The 20,975-nt window shown below is 28.8% G+C and overlaps 2 protein-coding genes across 8 annotated transcripts; one reads left to right on the top strand and one right to left on the bottom strand.

Annotated features, from left to right (window-relative positions):
* Positions 1–4,377: 4,377 nt before the first annotated feature.
* LOC137808090 (uncharacterized) lies at positions 4,378–11,152 on the bottom strand. 4 transcript variants are annotated; one of them, XM_068609005.1, is made up of 12 exons: positions 10,987–11,152; positions 10,746–10,807; positions 8,993–9,090; positions 8,289–8,348; positions 8,144–8,183; positions 6,998–7,176; positions 6,818–6,856; positions 6,590–6,676; positions 5,579–5,639; positions 5,260–5,384; positions 4,880–4,971; positions 4,378–4,743 (listed from the first exon to the last, which is right to left on the bottom strand). In XM_068609005.1, the coding sequence occupies exons 3-12, from the start codon at positions 9,038–9,040 to the stop codon at positions 4,629–4,631; spliced, it is 846 nt and encodes a 281-aa protein (XP_068465106.1). In that variant the 5' UTR covers positions 9,041–9,090; positions 10,746–10,807; positions 10,987–11,152; the 3' UTR covers positions 4,378–4,628. The 4 variants fall into 4 exon arrangements, with proteins under 4 accessions (XP_068465106.1, XP_068465104.1, XP_068465107.1 ...); XM_068609003.1 differs by having other exon boundaries at positions 10,746–10,822; positions 10,987–11,123; XM_068609006.1 differs by having other exon boundaries at positions 10,746–10,839; positions 10,987–11,118.
* Positions 11,153–14,161: 3,009 nt separating this feature from the next.
* Positions 14,162–18,867, top strand: LOC137808091 (probable glycosyltransferase At5g03795). 4 transcript variants are annotated; one of them, XM_068609010.1, is made up of 6 exons: positions 14,274–14,514; positions 14,755–15,278; positions 15,391–15,521; positions 16,818–17,166; positions 18,016–18,352; positions 18,446–18,867. In XM_068609010.1, exons 2-6 carry the CDS (start codon positions 14,802–14,804, stop codon positions 18,703–18,705), a joined length of 1,554 nt encoding a protein of 517 aa, XP_068465111.1. In that variant the 5' UTR covers positions 14,274–14,514; positions 14,755–14,801; the 3' UTR covers positions 18,706–18,867. The 4 variants fall into 4 exon arrangements, with proteins under 4 accessions (XP_068465108.1, XP_068465111.1, XP_068465109.1 ...); XM_068609009.1 differs by having other exon boundaries at positions 14,311–14,514; positions 14,747–15,278; XM_068609007.1 differs by having other exon boundaries at positions 14,162–14,514; positions 14,747–15,278; positions 18,016–18,867.
* Positions 18,868–20,975: the final 2,108 nt, after the last annotated feature.

Raw genomic sequence — 20,975 nt, forward strand, 5'->3', positions numbered from 1 at the left:
TAATTTTTGTTCGTTGTATGTTTTTTTAACTTTTCTATCTTTATTTAATTTAGGATTCAAATTCAACTTAAATTTGAACACAATCACACCATGAAAAAGAAACCGAATTAAAATTGAAGAAATTGCGCACAGAGCTTGAATTTGTGAAAATACTCACCAATAGATTTCAACATTGCAAAAGTAATAATTTGGAATTGTGTTTGTTACCAAAGCAATGCGACGTGAAACAAAGAATAGAACACAAATTTATGAAGTTTTCTTTTTCAAAAACTTCTAACTTGTAGGAAATTTATAAGAAAAATAATAAAGAATAAATTTATAATATATATTTTTTTTTACATTTTGAATGTGAAAAATAATTAAAATAATAATATTGTGAGATGTAAGATAAGTGTAGAAAAAAATAAATTATCAATTTATAATAGTACAAATGTAAAGTGAGTTTTTTTCTTACTCCTTTGTATGAGTTTTTCTACATTTTAGTGTCTTCAAGATGTGAGTTAAAAATAAGATAGAAATACTCATTTATTTATAATGTTTGTGTTGGACCCTTCACATGTGGGTAAGTAAATTGGGTCAAAATATTTTCTAATCATAATTTATGTAAAATATTATAATAAAAATTATAAAAAAATAAATCTATTAAATATTTTATTCATATTCTAACGAGTTGTTTTGGATTGTTTTCATGATTTGATTATCTTTATAAAATCTACTAAGCAATAGATAAATTATTAAGAGAAAGCTATAGAAGATCATTGTCCGCGATATTTTTTACTTTGATTTGTTATAGTTGAGGAATTTATTTTGTCAAAAAATTATTTAATAAATGATATTATTATATTATACGTCAATAAAAATAAGACTTTATTTTCTTTAACAACTTATAATTTATCAGATTTTATTTTAGAAGATAAGATTTTATCTTATATTTAGAAAGAGATATAAATTTTATCTTAAAAAACCGACAAGTTGTTCTGCACTTGAAAATAGTGGACGAAGACGAATTATACTCTATTATATTCTGTTATCTTTCATGCTTTATTTATTTATTTGTTTTACTGTATTAAAAAAATCTTTTTTTCTTTTAATAAAACAATTCAATTTAGTCTCGTTTTTACATAATTTCACAAAATATAATCAATTCCGTCTTGTGAAAAATACAAACACATGATGTAGCCAAATACTATACTTCATCGAAAGATGGAAAATAAATATCTCACTGAATATATACATTTAAGAAAAACAATTGAAAATTTATTATAGCTTCAATTAGAGATCAGCATCCTAAATCCTAATATGAAAGAAAAAACGTCTGTAGTCTAATAGTTTAATAATATAATTAATGCTTTAAAATATATTATAAATTTGATATAAAAGTTATGAGTATATATTTATTGAATGGGCAATGCCTCAAAATGCTATAAATTTTATTTGGTATTATTTTATCCAGTTTGGTAATTCAAAATAAATTTTTAATTTATATACATTCATCCGAAATAGAAAATCAATTTCTATAAAATATCTATTTAAGTTTCAACTTGTATAAACATTTATTCATATATATATATATATATATATATATATAAAAGTACAATCATAATAAATTTTCAAATCAACCGTTCTTGAAAATAAATATGTTAATTTAATAAACAACTCCATCTAGATTAATCATAATGATAAGATTATAAATGTCATAACTCATCACTATTCCATATAAAACAAAATAAGACACACATAATTTTAATCGATAAAATAATAAAATAGTTCAATCTTTCATTTAAATTTAAAATTTGATTTTTTTATAATTTTTTTATTATAAGATAAATTTAAACTGTTTATTTCTAATTTTGTGTTATTTTAAAAAATTTAAAGAGATATATTTAGTGAAAAGGATTAACCTTATTTATATTTTTTTTAATTAAAATATTTTATTCATTTACTTTGTTTTTATTTAATTTTTATGGAAACTATTAACAAATAAAATCACTTATAATTAGGGAATAGTAACATGTTACTATTAGAACTTTTAATATGGACAAATTATTAGGTACACATCTAAAAAAGAGTCATTTTAAAAAAAAAATTCAAAGTATTATTAATATTTTTTTAGTTGTGAATATTTTTTTAAAAGTTTTTTTTTAGATGTGACTATTTTTTAAAAGTTTTATTTATTTATTTTGGTTAATGTATTTATTTTATTTAGTTTTTATTTGATGTATTTATTTTATTTAGTTTTTATTTATTTAATTTCTATGTATTTATTATTTTATTTTATTTAGTCTTTGTTTGGTGTATTTTTTTTTTCATTTTATTTATTTACTTTTTGTTTGTGTATTTATTTTAAGTTTTTGTTTAGTGTATTTATTATTTTATTTTATTTAGTGTTTTTTTTAGTATATTTATTTCATTTAGCTTTTTTTGTTTTATTATATTTTATTGTAGTTTTTAGTTTTTATTTGTAGTTTACGTAGTTATTTTTAAAATGTTAGTTAGTTACAGTTATAAGTTTCTGTTTTATTTTTCTTTTAGTTTTATAATTTTAGTATTTATGTATTTTTTATTTTAAGTAAGTTTTTATTTTTATTTTTTATTTTTTTAGTTTTTATTTTCTGAATATTTTTCTTATTTTTTAAAAATTTTATACTTTTATTATTTTCTGTTACTTTATTTTAAGTAAGTTTTTGTTTATTTTATATATTTCTTATACGTTTATTGTTTTGTTTTTCTTTTATTTTATTTTCTTTATTTTAAATTTTATGTTTTTCGTTATTCTTTTATTTTTTTTTAAAAAATAGTTTTTTTTCTTTATTTTATTTTTTTTTCTTTTATTTTTTTCTATTTATTTTAAATTTTTTGTTTTTCTTTTATTTTTTAAAAAATATTTTTTCATGATTCGATTTTTGTGTTAATCCTGATTTTAGTTGTCTTATGATATATGATGTTAAAAGAACAAATTTTTAGAAATCAATGGTAATTAGATTTAGAAATTGAGAACACAAACCCGAAAAAATAAAAATAATAAAAGAAAAAGAAAGCAAATAAAAGTTAGAAAATAAACTTTAACCAAGTCCACTTCTCACATTGAGATAATTCAAGAAGAAAATAACATGATTGACAACCACCACCTAGAATAACACTTGTTAAATTCTATGGAAGAGTAGAGTTTGATGATCCAGTATCACACAAAAATTGGGTAGTTAATAATCAAAAGGTGAAACCTTATCTAGGTGATGAAAAGAATCATCATAATGATTTTGTTGAAGGAGCTATAAGAAAATATGCGTCAAGCTATCTGCCACGCCTGCTAGGATACAACCACTATTTTAACTATTATGTTTTATTTTTGTGTGTTTTGTTTATTTTTTGTTAAAGTTGTGTATTATGTGGTGAAACCAGGTTTGATGATATAGATCAACGAAAAAGTATTATTTAATTAAAACATGCTTTCTTGTTATTTTTTTCATTTTATTTAATTTGTTTATTTGTTTATATTTTTTGTTTTATTTTATTTATTGAGTTATTTTTTCTAGTTTTATTTTGTTTTTAAATATTATGGTGAGAACTAGAATATTATTTTTTTAATGTTGAAAAATATTTTAAAAGAGTTTCTAAAGAGTTTTAATAATATATGAGCTAAGAGTGTGTCATTCGATGTTAATAAAATATTTGGATTTTTAGTACCATTGCATTAATTGATTTTATATTTTTTTTAATTTAAATTTTTTCAATCCAATATAATAAATTTTTAAATAATTTAATTCATCATAATAATATATTAATGTTATAATATAATAATAATAGTAATAATAAAATATATTTTTCTTCTATCTTTCATTAAACTTTTGTAAGTATTATAATAATAATAAAATTATTCTTAATTATATTATAAAATCAAATTTCTAATTATACTAAATATTTTCTAAAATTTATTTATACTTTTTTTTTTCTATTTTGTTGTTTCTTTCAAATCAAATTAAAATTAATCTCAAAATTTTAATTAATTATCTTAAATTACTTTATAATAATTGTTTACTTGTTTATTTTAAAAACCTTCCTTCCTGTTTAAGAAAATTGTGAAGAATGGAAAAATAGTTCGAAATTCAAGTACCAGGTAATTTTCAACTTGTTTCTTTCAAGTACCAGGTAATTCTGATCTGGTTTCTAACGTTGGAAACCAGTTGAAAATTCAACTCTCCTGGAGCTAAATTCTGATTGGAAAATAAAGTGCGCAGGAGTGTATTTAGAGATTTTTTTATTTTTTTTGGAGTTTATTTTTATTATTTTGGTAAAAGTAACTTATTCTGTTATAGTGTGACATTGGATTTGTTCCATACATGTTTTTCTTTCTACACGTACATAAAAAAGTCAGATGTGTTTGTTTTTAATCCTTCCGAACAATAAAATTAAGAAACTGAATAATCCAAAATATCACAAGGACGAAAATGTTGTTAAAATCTAACAAATCATTTTAATAACAATAATATTAATAGGATTTTTTTTTTTTAAATTGGACTAGTGGATCTGCCAATAAGAAATCCCCCCTCCTCCTTCATTCCTGAATCTATTTGGTAATTGGTAAAACAAGAGAAAAGTAAAAATTACAAAAAAAAAGAACGAAGTCAATTTCATACATCTGTTAATATTAACGAAGATACAATGACAACGTACGCCAGAAAAAAGAAAACTGCAATCTGCATGAAAAACTTGGGATTTTCCCTCATGTTTGGCGATGTCACCGCCCTGAAAAGCAGAAAATGAATTATATTTACAACACAAGGGTTAAATATAAAAGCATGAGAGCATGTCCAAGCAGAGGTCCATGACAGTTTTTGAACTGATATTGTGACTTTGTTTGGTCACTCGACCACAACGTTACCTAGCAATTCGTTGAGAGAGTCGATGAAAAGGTAAACTTTGTATGAACACAATGCCTGGTCCTGTTAGAAGACCTGTGACTGCATTGTCACCCTGCAATTTCGATATCATGATCATATATACCACATTCTAGAGAAAATTATGGGTGTTAGAAGAATAATGTTATAAGAAAGCGATGCATGAACATCCAAGGTAGCATTATGGTCACCGTAAGGAAAATGCTAATACATTGTATAAAAGATGGCTGTAGCCTATATCATCTTTGTCATTATAGCATAATTGCCAACTATCGAGGATATTATTGATCCATGTGGATTAGAATTTAAAGGATGTGATGGGTTAGAATTTATTGATACATGTTAGAATTTAAAAGATACTTACCCCAAACATTGTCCTTCGTGCAGGACCATTATATTTTATTTGGATATTGACTGTACTTGTCACAGCAACAATGGAAGAAACATCAACAGCTAGAACTTCACCGATCTCAAGATTTTTCTGTACAACTAACAAGAGGACCGAATCCAATAGAGCGTCCCAATGAGAAATAACAAAAGAGTATGGTGGAAAAGAAAAGAGACAAAACTTCAAGGCAAGATCTTAATAAAATTGACATTAAAAACTACAATGATGGGAGGAGATGAGAGTTGCAAATGGAATAAGAAAAAGACTTCATGTATCAGTTTAGAAGAAAGAATACCAGATCCACCCGCTAATATGAAAGCAAGCCCTTGTCCAGATAGCTTTTGCCTCAAGAATCCCTACAAAAAAGAGCATGGTCTTAGAGGAATGATTGGAGGCATGCATGACAAGGAGACCTGCCTAACTGGTTTGACAAAACATTCTTCACCTATTTTACAATGTTTTCTCAAACAAACTAAAAGAACTCAAAACTTCTTCGAAATCTCTTTTCCAGTAGAACACCTCTAATATTGAATGAAATATGGTTATAATAAGTTTCAGGGGTTATGCTAAGGAAATAAAACTGGAGAGTCATTGTTGGGAAATAAAACATGTTTAATCTAAATACTAAAGTAATTTATTTCCTTATTTTTTCCAATATAAACTTTAATTTTTATCTCCATAACATCAATTTTTACTGAAAAGAAGTGGCAAACAAATTTTAGGCTGAAAGTTAAGATAAAAGTGGGAATTTTTATCGAGAAAGGAAACATTTACTACATTTGAAACACAAGATTCATTTATTTCCCAAGGGCTTATGCCTAATAAAACTGTAAATTTTAGGGACTTTGAGGAAAATTATTAAAAAAAAATCTCAAACAATAAATGGTGGTAGATTATATGGTGCCACAGAATAACTGAAAGCAAAAGGTTAAAATCATAAATTGACTTATTTATTGGTTTTCTTCTCCATAGCATGGATATAATAAACAAATGAAATGAATGCAAATGCAACCTAAAAATATCGATTATGATTATGAACAAGAAGATCCGTCAATAGACAAGTAATGCATACTACGAACATCTCTTATGTTGCGTTCTCCATTATATATTTTGGTACAAAAGGAATTCAATGTAGCATTGCAGCCTACATAGACTGTACATCTCGCAGTGCAAAAACAATGTCCAATTTTGTAATATATCAAAATAAAATAATACTAAAAAAGGAAAACTACGTTTGCTGCAATGCATTTGATACCAAGTTAGTAACAAAGACTAATAATAATGGGAAACATCCCAAATATCTCACCTCAGCACTAGCAACAATATTTCGTCCCCTCTGATCAACTATGTTGCTAACCTTCACATCATTGACAGAGCAAAGAAAAGCATCTGGCTACAGAGTGCAGAAAAATTCAAAAGAAGGTTATTTTGTATTCTGTTTCTCAAATTTAAAAGAAAATTCAACAAACAGTAAACCTATAGATCAAATTTTAGAATCTAAAATCAAATTTAACTTCAAACAAGTAGGCTATACCTGACACAAAATCTCTCCATTGAACATTGCCAAATCAATCTGTATTTGTAAAAGTAACAGACACACATAAGCATGTATAAAAGAGAAATCCAGTCATATTTATACCAATATGTATTTCAAATGATGAATATTGAGACTCAAAACAAACGCAATAGTTTGGAAAGGCACACAAATACAAACCGGAAGAATTCTTGCAAAATATGGTGCAGCAATTCCAACAAATCCATCGCTTGGTCCCGCATTGTGAAGAACAATGCTAGTTATTGTTTTTCCAAATAACCACTGCCATACACCTACTTCATTTTCTGGAAGGTAGGCATTTTCCATTTCAATGGTTCCAGACATAAAGCACATGGAACCTACAATTAAATAGCATACAGGTTACATTAAAATATTGACAGGTGTGATCCACAAATTCTAACTTGTTGAAGTTAGTTATGTACACATACAGACACAGATGTGGGCGAATTTATTGCCAAATTGGTAGCAATATACATTAAAAAATATCATAACAAGGATTACTAGGAAAACAACAAAGGAAATTATGTGCACAGCTCCACTCCCACAAAAATTTACTTATAGGTAACTCCCTACTTGATGATACTTCCCTCTAGAAGAATTAGGGAGAGATAAAACAGTGACAAACATGCTTAACCAACAGGTCATAAAGAAATTTACGAACAAGGGATTTAATTATTCATTTTTCAAAACGCCTTTCAGTATTACATTTACCAGGTACTTACTCAAACTATTTGTGAAAAATAATAACACACATGATTTACTATTAGCTAAAATTTGTTACAAATCATAAATTATGTGGGTAACTTCTTATTTAATGAACCTCACTCCTAATATTATAGTTTTCAAAAAAAAAATAATAATAATAAAGAATGTGTAAAAGGGTGTATTGCTAGTACTAGTCAATATTTTAAGAAATCTAAAACAAAAAAATATGATTAAATATTTGCAAACCAAATACATCAGTTATTTCATCCAAAATTCATGTTTAAGAGTCATGACCACTTGGGAGTGGGGGGGTTAAATTATGCGGCCTTATCTCCACAATCAGATAGGTTGTTTCCGGGATTTAAACCCATGACCTCCAAGTCATAAGGCAGCAACCTTAGTGTTGCACCAAGGTTCACCTTCCATTGCAATGTTCATTATTATCTATAAATCATGTTTATATCAGTTTCATATTCAAGAGCATGCACTTAATATTAACAATTCAAAATGAAAGCAAAAAATTTCATTTGATACTTTGAGAAGAAAGATCATCAAGGAAAAATTCAAAACCAATGAATAAAAAAGTTCCCAACAATTTACCAGGCTTTGCTATGATTCTTTCCTGTGGCTTCAACATTATCTACATTTGCAAGAACCAAATGGAGAATGATAATACAGTAAAGAGACAATATATAAGAAAGTTTCCAAAGCATTGATATTTTAAACTTTAGATCGTCACATATACCTGAACCACTTGAGCTTCACCTCCTAAAATTTGAAAAGGTATGATTGCATCTTGTGGGCTCTAAACAGCAAAACATGAAAAAAAAAAAAAAACCCTTGATAAATAATGCTTACAAGCAAAATATATGAATAAATATACTGAGAAACCTTCCTTTTTCTTAGATTTGTGTGTTAGAACATCTACTAAGCTTTTCCATTTTCTAGCACCAGTTATGCAGGCTTTTTGTGTGGTTAACTTGTTATATTCATAGCTAAAAACAGTATGCATTCTTAATAAAAGCATTTTACATTCCTTAAAACTACACCAAACATCAAAGCAAAGGTTTTTTATCATTTTGTATATTCAAGAGGAGTTTTGTTAGTTCCACAGCGCATGGACCAAAGGAGCAAATTATTATGATCTTGGACTCAACTAGATTTTGTCAATCATACAATGCAGCCATCGTATTAAATTAACTAAGTAGCAACCTCAATTGCAACCTCAATTGCAAAAATGTCATTTAAATACACAAATTGATCTTCTAGAGTACTCCAAATTCATAAATTACAACTCTAGTTGAGAAGTCATCAATGCATCTAACATATTAATTTAAAATTCAAACTTAGCTAAGCGGTTCTAGAATCAAGACTAACAGAATAAGTTGATTGAAAACAAGGGAAGTTAAAAAACAATCTGTTATCAAGGACAAAAATTGATGCAAGTACCTGATAAACATAAGGCTGAAAAGGTGTTGAGAAAAACGGTGCAGCCATAGCTGGGGCACAGGGGTTACTCTGAACTTACTGGAGACAAAGACAGCCAACTGGAAACATAACCAGGAAGAAATCAAACGAAGTTTTATTCAATATCTTATTTGAATAATTCTCATGTCTGGATACAAGATTCAACTCAACACTTGAAAAATCAATATTACTAACTAGGCATTCATCTTATTGTTATTTTATAAATTTATAAATGTGTAGACAGGTTTAATCATAATGACCAATGTTGTCAAACTTAAGAACTTAAGAGTTCGCATAAATTTAAATTGGAAACTTAACTTGCAAACTCATAAGAGTATACCAGAGTCCACCTAACAAAAATAATATTTAAAGAACCACAAGATACATATATGCAAGAACATAAACCTCTTACACAATAATAATTCAACATGAGAAAAATTATAGTATAACAGAGAACAGAATAAAATACTTCTAAGTAACAGCAAACAAAATAATGAGAAAAACCAAAATATATTACAACAGAGAAAAGAACCAACAAAATATAATTAAAAAATATACTACAACGGAGAACACAGCCAAAACATGGAACAACCACTTTTTTTAAACGAGACAGAATGGGTCCTAAAAGAAAAAAGAGATGGGTTTGAAGGTAAAATGGCGAATTGTAAGAGAGATGATGTAGAAAATTGTGAAATTGGGCTTGGACTTGGAATTCCGAATAGGTGATCTCGATGAACTTTATATAAGAATAGGTGGAATCGTGAGAGAAACGAACTTCAACCCATCGTGTTGTACCTTGTCTTCAATTTGCAAATGACAGATTCCATTTAGCGCCAATTCTTGATTGATGACATGGATGGCTTTGAAGGAAAATCGCAAACTTAAGTTTCTACAGAGCGACAATGTGTCATGTTGGACCAAAACTGTAATGCCCTTTTCAAGTGACGAAATAGCTCCTGAAACTCACAGGTCCAACTGAGCCTGCACAGAAACAATCCTGGGAGCATTCTGGCTCGATGGAGGCTGATTGGAATTAACACTCGATTTTGATAACCTTGATAATGACAGTCGTTATCTTTCTACTAAAAATATTCAATAAATAGCCAAAACTTATCATTCCCTCTGCATTAGGAGGTTTTGCACCCCAAACAAACATCTTACATTTGGTTCTTATTCTTCAAGACTAAACAAAAAAAGGCTCTCTTTTTCCTCCAAACAACTCCAAAGGAGAAATAATCACATGTTATTGTTGAATTATTGACATATAAAAATGTAAATTATCACTTCAATGGCAAAGCATTGCACTAATGACCTAAAGTTAAGAAGGACACGAGGGAACATGAACGTAACCAAATAATCATTGAAATTCAAAATCTTAGCAAGATTTTAAATTGCAGACTACATCAAGTGACGCAGCCCCACTCCACTGGCCACTTAAACCACGTCAAGCTACGATTGCAAACAGCACCCAGTCACATCCAGTGAAAACCCTGTGGACAAGTGAAAACCCTAAATCCCAAAAGCACCTCCCTACAGGTGTATTTCTATTAGATGATCTAGCCCACTGATCCACCCACTTGAGCATTTTCATCTAACTTCCCTGATAATAGTTGCTCAGAACCATGAGAATTACGAAGTACCCATTAACATACAGAACTTACACATACTTTTCCATTGGGGTGAAAAACAAAACTAATACATAACAAAAACTATACACCGAAAACAAAGGATGCACCTGATTCAACAAGACCGATGAAAGAAAAATCCAATGTTGTGCCACTGCAGTAGCTGCAGCACCTTTATACGGAAGACCTACTCTCAATTAAATCCTTGAGACAAATATCGTAAAAGTATAAAACAAAACCCCCATTGAAATTAATAGTTAATGGAGGGACTAAAAAATGAAGAACAACATATGCAATTGAATATTGCAGAGATAAATATCCAATTGCAAATTATCTTTCGAACCAACTCACTGAATAATAGTTTGAGCCCACCCGAACACGGTCTCAGATCTGGTTGATTAATTGACTTCCACGCGCAAGCGGGTTTGATTCAGAGAAACATGATGCATTGTGTTATGGGGGTTCTGGTGTGTTATGCATTTATTTTCTCTTTTTTTCAATCCAGAAGAAAAAGACTTTTTTCTCCTCTGCCGGTGACTGTATTATAGCAATTTATGGGGTACACGTGTCTTTTATTCTGATGTGGCTTGTTTCTATTGCCTAGAGTGGTCAATCTTGTAGTGAGGTCAATTGCTATTGGTTAGCGTGATCAATATCGCAGAAAATGCACTGTTTTTTTACCCGGTAATTATATAAATAGGGATAGTTTCATAATTATTATTTATGGGAATTATAACAATCCCACAAGTATCTTTTGAGATTTAATTAAATTTCACAAGTCCTAATTGGGATTTTAAAGTGATCTTTATAAAATTTATCACAAATTTTTTTAAAATTATAAAAGTAGATAAATTGTGTTTGAAAATTACTAATTTAAAATAAGAAATTATAAAACATGAATTCTATAGTAAAAATATAAGTTATGTTTTCAATATATAAATTTGATTTTTTATTTTTTAATAAAATTTTATATTTAATATACAATTTTAATTTTTATATTTTATTTTATTTAATAAAATCATGTTCTTAAATCTTAAACAATGTTAGAGAAAATATAAGAAAACAAATATAATCATGGAGAGTGGTGACATTCCTTTTATTAATGTTTTCAATGATTATCGATCACTATAAAGTTATATAAATTTATTTTTATTTTACATTGTTAATGTAAATTGGGGGGTTTTTCATTCTTCTTCAGTCATCCAACTTGAGGGGAAGTCATGCCTGTGACTTTTAAACAAAATAAAATAAAACAAATTTTAAAATTTAAATTAAACATCTGATTTTGTTAAAATTAAAAAGAAAAAAAAAGCTAAAATCGCTTAATTAAAACATGAATTCTATTTTAATGTAAAATCATGTTTTAAAAATACTATTTCTTATTTCTGAAGTTTTTTTAAACACGACTTATCCTGTAATTTTAAATTTTTTATTCATTTTAATAAATTTTAAAAAAATACTAATTTCATGAAAAAAACTCATAATTTATTTTCACAGATTTTAAAACAAAGTTATGATTACAAATAAAATTTTGGTTGTTAAAGTAGCAATTTAGTTTGATCAAATTTAATGTGTAAATTTGATGATTATGTGATTTATAAAAAAATATGCATGTATAAACCGCATAAAAAGTTATACGAATTTTTATTAACTTTCACCAACTAAATAATTTTATTTATGTGATTCTATTATATCAGTGGAGTCAAGATTGTGACATTATATTGGGACCTAACAGATCAATACACTCTAATAATAATCCTAACACAATATTTTCTTTTTTTAAAATACTATGTTTTGATCACACTTTCACATTATTCCGCACCTCATGTAGCACATCAATATACCATTCGATCACATCGTAATTTAAATTTACAAAACAATCCAAATATATATAAAAAAAATCATTTAAAGACATAACTAAGTTACTTTAATCATATTTCTAAACAAAATTTAGATTTTTCACTAAAAAAAATAAGCAATAATAAACTAGACTTTCAAAATCCAAAATAAAAATTTTAACTTTTTCTTTTTACAGAAAATCTAGCTTGAGCGAGAATTTGCTCGCTTGAACAAGAAGAGGTCTCGTTTAAGCGAAAATTCTTTTGCTTGAGCGATAATTAACCTGATAGCACCCAAAATTTCATTATAGGTCTCGCTTGAGTGATTTACTCGCTTGAACGAGAAGGGATCTGAGAGCATCTCATTTTTTATTTATTTTATTCTCGCTTGAGCGAGATATGCGGAAATTTTGCATAAAAATGTTATACCTTTTAAATCCTAAACCAACATAAATTTATAAATCTACTCAAAACACTTTAAGTGAGTCATTGAGCTAATTATATCAATCTATACATATATATGATTTCTAAATCAAAATCATTTAAAATCAACAACCAATTTTCATAAAACACTTCAATTTCAATCAATTTCCAATCTACTCATAACAATAAATTTTGCAAACAAAAATTTGGAACAGGTGACCATGTCACCCTCACATCCAGATTTTCTAGCTTAGGGTTTTATTAAAAATTTAAACTAGCTTCCTTTACTTGAACAGATGCTCACTAAGAGCTCTAAACCTACCACAAGTTTCAAGAGTGGCTTAACCTGCACCACAAAACCCTGATAAAAAATCTAACTATAACACTAGAACTTTAAGCTAACAAAGACTAATCCTAAAGCTAAAAGAGTCACATGCGTAAACTTAAATCGAGACGAACCTACAAGTTCAAAATTTGACTCAGAGAAAAGTAAAAATGAACTTACTCTATTAGATATTATCATTGGGCAGTCTTGTAGATCTCGCTGTCAGGAGTCTAATGGTGGACTTCGATCGTCAAACTAATGAGCGAAAATGTTAGAATCTTAGAGAGAAATAAGAAGAAAGAAAAAATGAACTTATAGAAAGATAGTGATTATTTTGCAATGAAATTCGAATAACTAAATTTTCTATTTATACATTATTTTAATTTTAATAATAAAATATTAAAATGTCATTTAAAATATATTACTTATAGGGCAATTTTCTATATCCTTACCGTCTTTGGTTCATGTTATTAATTTTTTAAAATATTAGTAATAAATATTTGTATAACATGTCTTCCAACAAGATAATACGGAATCGAAACGCATAAGGTGGATTGCTAAATTTATCCATATTGATTTTTGAATTTTACTTTACACATAACAGGAATATCTAAATCATGGCAAATTCTTCCCTAAATTGTTTTTGTTGGAGAAAACACTTGATTCCCAATTTTGCATGCTATTAGAGTTATGGAAATCAAGAAAAAATTGATTGGTGGGTGCAACTGCTATGTGAGATTTTAGAAAAAAATGCTATTGTCATATGCTCTTATAATTAATTTTATAATTATAACTTTAAATAATAAGAGTTTTTAGTCACAATTATACTAATTTAAATTTATAAAAAAAAAAACTTTGAATATAATGGAAGGTCGAATTTGACTTGCGCTACAATAAGAAAAACAAAATATTTAAATAAATAAATAAAGAGAGAAACGCTGAAGACGAGTTTTACTAGAAAAATAAAAAGAAATAGTAGAAGGGCATTTTTATGGTACAACGTGGGTCTCACCTCACCTCGCCTTATTTAGTAAGAGAATTTAACTTTGATCACAAAAAAGAGTTCTTATATAATGTGTTCTTCTTTCTAAAATCAAATATAAAAGTCAGGGAAAGTAAAAGTTGACTGCGAATGGAACAAGAAGCCTTTGTTCTTGCCTTGATTCGGCAATCAGCATCGTGGAAAATCGTAACAGTAAAGCGCCGCCGTTCTCAGTTTGTTAGACGTTCCCGTCAATCTACTCCGAGATCGGCGCCGGAGTTTACCAGATTCCGATGCATCGTCTGAATTAGGTAAACATTATGTTCTACTAAGTGCATCCATTTAAACCGCGCGTTCTTACAGTAATTAGCTTAATATTACTTCACTCCATGCATTATTCTCGATATTGACCTGATTCCACTTCGATTTGCATGCTTAAAAAGGAAAGATTATCGGTTAATAAGTATTACTTGATTCTTCGCGCGTAATTAGTATAATCTTTATTGTTATTAATTATTAATTTATCTTGTTTATTTCTTCAAGTGAAATAGGGATTAGAATTTGGTATTGGTGGCGCGTGAAAGCATTGAGAAATGAGATGAAGAAGATCTTCCAACAATCTGCTTTCATCCTGATTAGAGAGTTGTTATGGCGTTGCTTTGGAAACAAAGTTATTTGGCGAAGATTCTTTGTTCTGGTGGCTGTTTTGACTGTATCTGCTTTTGCGTTTCAGACGCTTGTGCATACTTGTTTAGTTCTTCCGGACAGACCCTTCGGTTCTCATCATCGAACTGATTATTCATTGTTACAATCCTCTAGTAGTTCCCTACAGTCCGAGGAATCTCTCAAAGAGGGGACACTTCAAAAGGTTCACCTCACTCTTACAAACTCCGTTATTTCACCTGATGCGTCTAACAAGTTGCTCCAATCATTCTCAGTTGAGCAAGAGAATGCAGAACTAGAGTCTCGAGTTCAAAGGAAGAGTTCTGGAACTGCGAGTAAAAAGGACACAAATATTGCTGATACGACGAAAGGTGTAGTGTCTTTATCACCTCAAAGGCATGTTCCTAAGCAGGTAGAAGTTGATGACCCTGAAAACTTCTTTTTAGTTTTAAAGTATGATGCGGAGAGACAACACCAATAATTTGCTGAATGTATATGTATGTGTGTGTATCTATCTATCTCAGAAACACATATGGCTGTTGCCACCTAACGAGGCCCTTGTGCTAGCAAAGAGAGAGATCGATCATGCCCCTGCAGTTAATGAAGATCCTGATCTTTATGCTCCTATTTTTAGGAACATTTCTGTTTTCAAAAGGTACTTAGATTTTTTTACTCTGCACACTCATTCAACTTGAATTGTGTCATAAATTGCTGGTGTTGTCTATTGTTGTCAATAAAAAGCTCCTTCAAATTGGATTCTTTATGTCTCCAAAGAACAATGTAAATTTGAGGAATAAAGTTTAACTACCAAGCTTAAGTTCACTGTAAGGCTTAACTAGGCAGAAGCATAAAAACAAGCATCAATGCCTAACCATATATGGTAGACGCTACCAACCATCAGTAGCATAAGCAAAATATGAGGCCTAATCACTCAAGACAGAAATAAATATTTCAATCTACTACCATGGGAAAAAGCTTCCATCAAAGCCATCTTAAGCTGCACATTAATCCTTTTCATAAAGAACCGAAACTCTTTAAGAAGACTAAAGTCAAACATGGGAGCATAATTTTAACTTACCCAAGTGACAAAAAAGAGATATCAGATAAACCATGAACATAAATCAAATCATGTACCTTCGAATAAACTATATTGCTGACCATTTGGTCTTTGAATGGCAATGTTTTCTTCTTCTTCTTTTGCTTCAAAGACATCTTCAAGTGTACAAAACGTAAGAATGAGAACAAGAAAGAGATTAAAAAACTTAAATCTAAGCACAGCCTGATGTTTCTTGAATGTATTGAATTGAAACCATAGATAGAGAGAAAAGTATAGAAAGCATAAATTCATCACAGATTCTGAAGACTGTGGTAACGAGGCTTTGACTTTAGAGTTTGACTACTAGATCAACTACCTTGTCAAAGAGCCACTTAGCCTAAATTTTCTGACAATGATAATTAATAACTATAAATCATTTGAAATTGGAAGTTTGAGAAGTGATTTCAGGTTACATTAATGACTATGGTCAACTCTAATTGTCTAGTAAATATTTTGGTTGACCATGTCTAAAGTTTTAGTATCTTTTAGGGCAGGTTTAAACTGTTGGATTTGGTTACTTCGTATTTCCACTAAGTTTTCCATCTTCAAGTGAAGATTGAAGACTTGGCCAACTAGTTTAGCAATTTGATGGCTGTAACTTCTGTGTTTCGGTTATTTTCTGATGGCATCTTGCATATGCAAATGGATATTGCTTTATATACAAGAAAATAATCCCTTTACTTGGTAAAATAAGTATTTGACCCTATGGTCTTCACAACTCTTCTTTCCGAAAACTTATCATCAAAATGACATGAAGCTCAGTAATTGCTGATGAATGGATTATGTCTTTGGCATGTAAAAAACATCATCTACTGTATTACAAACCATCTTAAAACAATATTGTCTCAACTTCAGGAGCTATGAATTGATGGAAATGACTCTTAAAGTATATATATACCGTGATGGATCAAGGCCTATTTTTCACAAACCACCCCTTAAGGGAATTTATGCTTCTGAAGGATGGTTTATGAAGTTAATGGAGGAAAATAAGCAATTTGTCACCAGGAATCCTGAAAAGGCTCACTTATTTTACCTTCCATACAGTGCACGCCAGATGGGGTTGGCACTCTATGTGCCTGGGTCACATAATTTAAAACCATTATCAAACTTTCTTAGGGACTATGTGAACAAGATTGCTGCAAAGTATCCCTTTTGGAATCGCACACATGGGTCAGATCATTTCCTTGTTGCTTGCCATGACTGGGTATGGGGCTTGTATCTGTTTTCAGTTAAATTGATTGATTCTGAAATTTTAATTTGCTAACTGTTTAAGAGTATTAGTATTTATAATTCTTATATTTCAATGTCTGCATGCTTTACTTTGATGTGAGGAAAAGTGAAAATGAAATTTTTAACAAAATTAATTTTGAAGTATCTTCGATAAAGAAAAAAAAAGATGTACCTATATATTAGGTGGTGGTGATAATGATAAATATATCAATATATTACTACGGTATGAAAGATTTGGCTAGTATGGGTGCACAACATATGACACTTTTAAAAAGTTTTGTACGTGTGTTACATGGCTCACGAACACTTTTTCTCAATGTTTCCACCTATTTATTATAATTTAATCTACATCACCTCCTTAATGGTTTTTTAATAAAAAAGAAAAAATCGAAGCAAACATTCCTACAGAATGCCTTAACCCCCTATTTTTCACATTCTTCTTCCAATTGGTCAAATCCCTTCTGTAAATTCTAATTACCCTAAAACAACATATCTTTTTTTTATAGTATTCTGTTACTTGAAATATACAATAATGCACATCTCGAACATGATAGTCTGCATCTTTTGTCTTTGTTCCTGGAAGTTTTCCGAAGATATCTCTTTATATGCATATATTCCCACCAATGCTATTGGTGATTTCAAACAAATTATGGACTGATAGAGCAGCATGCGTAGCCGGCAGCTATTGTGTCATATTGACTGTGTTCAGTTGTTCATGGAGAGATTGCTATTTTATATATATATGATCAATTCCATTTATGAATTTACTGCGTTAAGGTCACTGGCTTTTTTAATGCCTTCTATTCAAAACTGATATTTGCAGGGTCCTTACACTGTGACTGGACACGAGGAACTAGCAAAAAACACCATAAAAGCTCTATGTAATGCTGATTTGTCAGAAAGAATTTTTATTGCAGGAAGAGATGTTTCCCTACCAGAAACTACCATAAGGGTACCGAGAAAACCTCTGAGATATCTTGGTGGGAATAGAGCATCACTACGTCCTATCCTCGCTTTCTTTGCTGGAAGCATGCATGGTAGAGTGCGCCCTACTCTGCTTAAGTATTGGGGGGGTGGAAAAGATGAAGACATGAAAATATACAAGCGTTTACCTCTAAGAGTTTCCCAAAGGATGACTTATATTCAGCACATGAAATCAAGTAAATATTGTGTATGTCCAATGGGCTTTGAAGTTAATAGCCCTAGGATCGTTGAGGCCATATATTACGAGTGTGTTCCTGTTATCATTGCAGATAATTTTGTACTTCCTTTTAATGAAGTTCTGGACTGGAGTGCTTTTTCTGTGGTGGTGGCCGAGAAGGATATTCCCAGGCTGAAGGAAATTTTATTGTCCATCCCTGTAAGGAAATATCTTACAATGCAAAATAACGTGAAGATGCTACAGAAGCATTTCCTTTGGAATCCTAGACCAATAAGATATGATCTGTTTCATATGATTTTGCATTCAATATGGTTGAACAAGCTGAACCAGATTCAAACTTTGCAAATATAGAAATCATTTTGTTAAGTGTTGTGTAATTTGATTGCACGAATCTTGTTTGGACGAGGTCCAAGAAAGAGTAAGAAGTATTATTGATAGGGATGATGTAGCACTTCAACAGCCTTCTGTTTCTTAAGGACGGGGTTCCATAAAAGAATTGATTCATTTAACTTATTAATTGGGTTGAATGCTTGGTGCGTCGAACTAAAATAGATTGTTGATTATGAGCTAGTTAACATGTTTAATGGTGTGATTGGTTCACGGGAAGTGGAGGGTTGGTGAGGAGAGAGAGGATAGACTTTTACTTTTATGTTTAGTTAAAAAAAATTAGAGGACATGGAAAGGAAAATATAAATGGAAGTTAAAACTCCTTTTCTCTTATTTAAGCTTCTTTTCTAATACTGGTATGATTTAGATAGGAGATAAATTAGTTTATAATTTGGGATTCAATTTGTCTTGATAATTTATCTTTTTATGATTATTACTCAAGTATGAACCAAAAATAAAGTACTACTGCATATACGACTGTAAAATGAATGTGATGTGAATAGAGTCAACATTGACAAATTTATTGGGTTTAGGTTTAGGGAGTCGAGAATTTAAATGGATTTGTTAATTCAAAATGTCACAAATTTATTAAAATAGTGTAAATCTATTTTAAATTTATAAAAATAGATAAATTTTTAAAAAATTAGGAGTAAGTCGTAAATGAAAATATAACTTTAAAATAAAAAAGTCATACTTTAAAACATGATTTTGGGTTGAATTGTTTTTCTCCCTATAGTCGTGAATCATATTGATAGGGATGATATGTAGTTTGTAACTATGGGGGATTTACTAATTTAATTAGCTGATTCGTTTAAAAGATATTTATTTGTTTTTTCTAAAAAAAAATCATATCTCACTCACATATTATTATTGCATTGTGATCTTTATTTTAATCTATTTTAAAAAATTAAATTTAATGTGCAAAAAAGAGTATGTTTTATTTTAATCATCTAAAAAAGTTAATACTAAAAATAAAAGTGAATTTTGTTTTAAGTAAAGTTTTACATTTAAAATTTGTTCATAAAAAATAATATAAAGAAGAGATTTCGTTAAAATTTTGTAGCAAAACTTTGATAAGATACTCTCATACATTTACATACATATAGAAGGAAAATATATGCAAAACAAAATTTTAATTATTTTTAATTGAGTCTTCTAACCATGCTCATACTTGAATGTCTTTTTTTTTTTTCATCTTATCGAATGAATTAAAACAAAAATGAAAATTTAATTTTTCAACAACCATGCTTGAGTCTTCTAACCATGCTCATACTTGAATGTCTTTTTTTTTTTTTTTCATCTTATCGAATGAATTAAAACAAAATTGAAAATTTAATTTTTCAACAACAACAATATTTTTTTTATAATTAAATTTAAATTTTTAAAAAATATTTTCCTTACATGGACGATCCACAGACCCACAAGCTACCTTTTCTGCGGGACGGGTCAATAAAATGGACTCGTACTCCTTATAGGATGGTCCAACCCGACCCACATTTTGTGGGCTAAACACAAGGTGTGTCAACCCGCATTATCACCCCTAGATAGTGTGACTTCAACTCATTATATTTTTTAAATATTGTTTTGGATAAAATCATGCTTATTAGCATGTTTTAACTTTTTATTTGACGATGTTGTTGAATATACGAATTATTGTAATATCAAGTCCTCAATGGTATACAAATTTAGTGTTTAAGATTTTATAAATTTAGTGTTTAAGATTTTATGTTTTCAATGTGTAATTTTTTTAATTTAGAATATTTTGTTATTGTTGTAGTTGGTTGTAAATTTTTTATTTCATTAACTCGGATATATTTATAAAATAGTGTAATATATATCTTGTAATTTTGTATTTTAGTTAGTTAAATTAGTTAATTAGACAATTTTTTCGATTATGACATTTGTTATGATAATAATTGTTTTGATCCATTTCGTTAAGTATATAGTTAGTACTTAATATTTCAAACTGTTTATGCCATATTTGAAGGGATTATGAATGAAGTTTGGATCCCAATAAGTAAACTACTAATTTTTATTTGAGATCGAATAAAATTGAATTTCATAAATCTTATGTAAATTGTACATTAGGTTCACCTAAATGTTATCAATGTTATCAATGGTAAGTGACAAGAGAAACAAATAAGAAAAATGGAATGTGAGAAGAAGGTAGTCCAAGAATTTGAAATTAAAAAAAAAAAATACATATCAAAATCAGAAAATCCTAAATTTATATA

This window comes from Phaseolus vulgaris, chromosome 3 (assembly GCF_000499845.2).
Source record: "Phaseolus vulgaris cultivar G19833 chromosome 3, P. vulgaris v2.0, whole genome shotgun sequence".
Classification (NCBI taxonomy): Eukaryota; Viridiplantae; Streptophyta; class Magnoliopsida; order Fabales; family Fabaceae; genus Phaseolus; species Phaseolus vulgaris.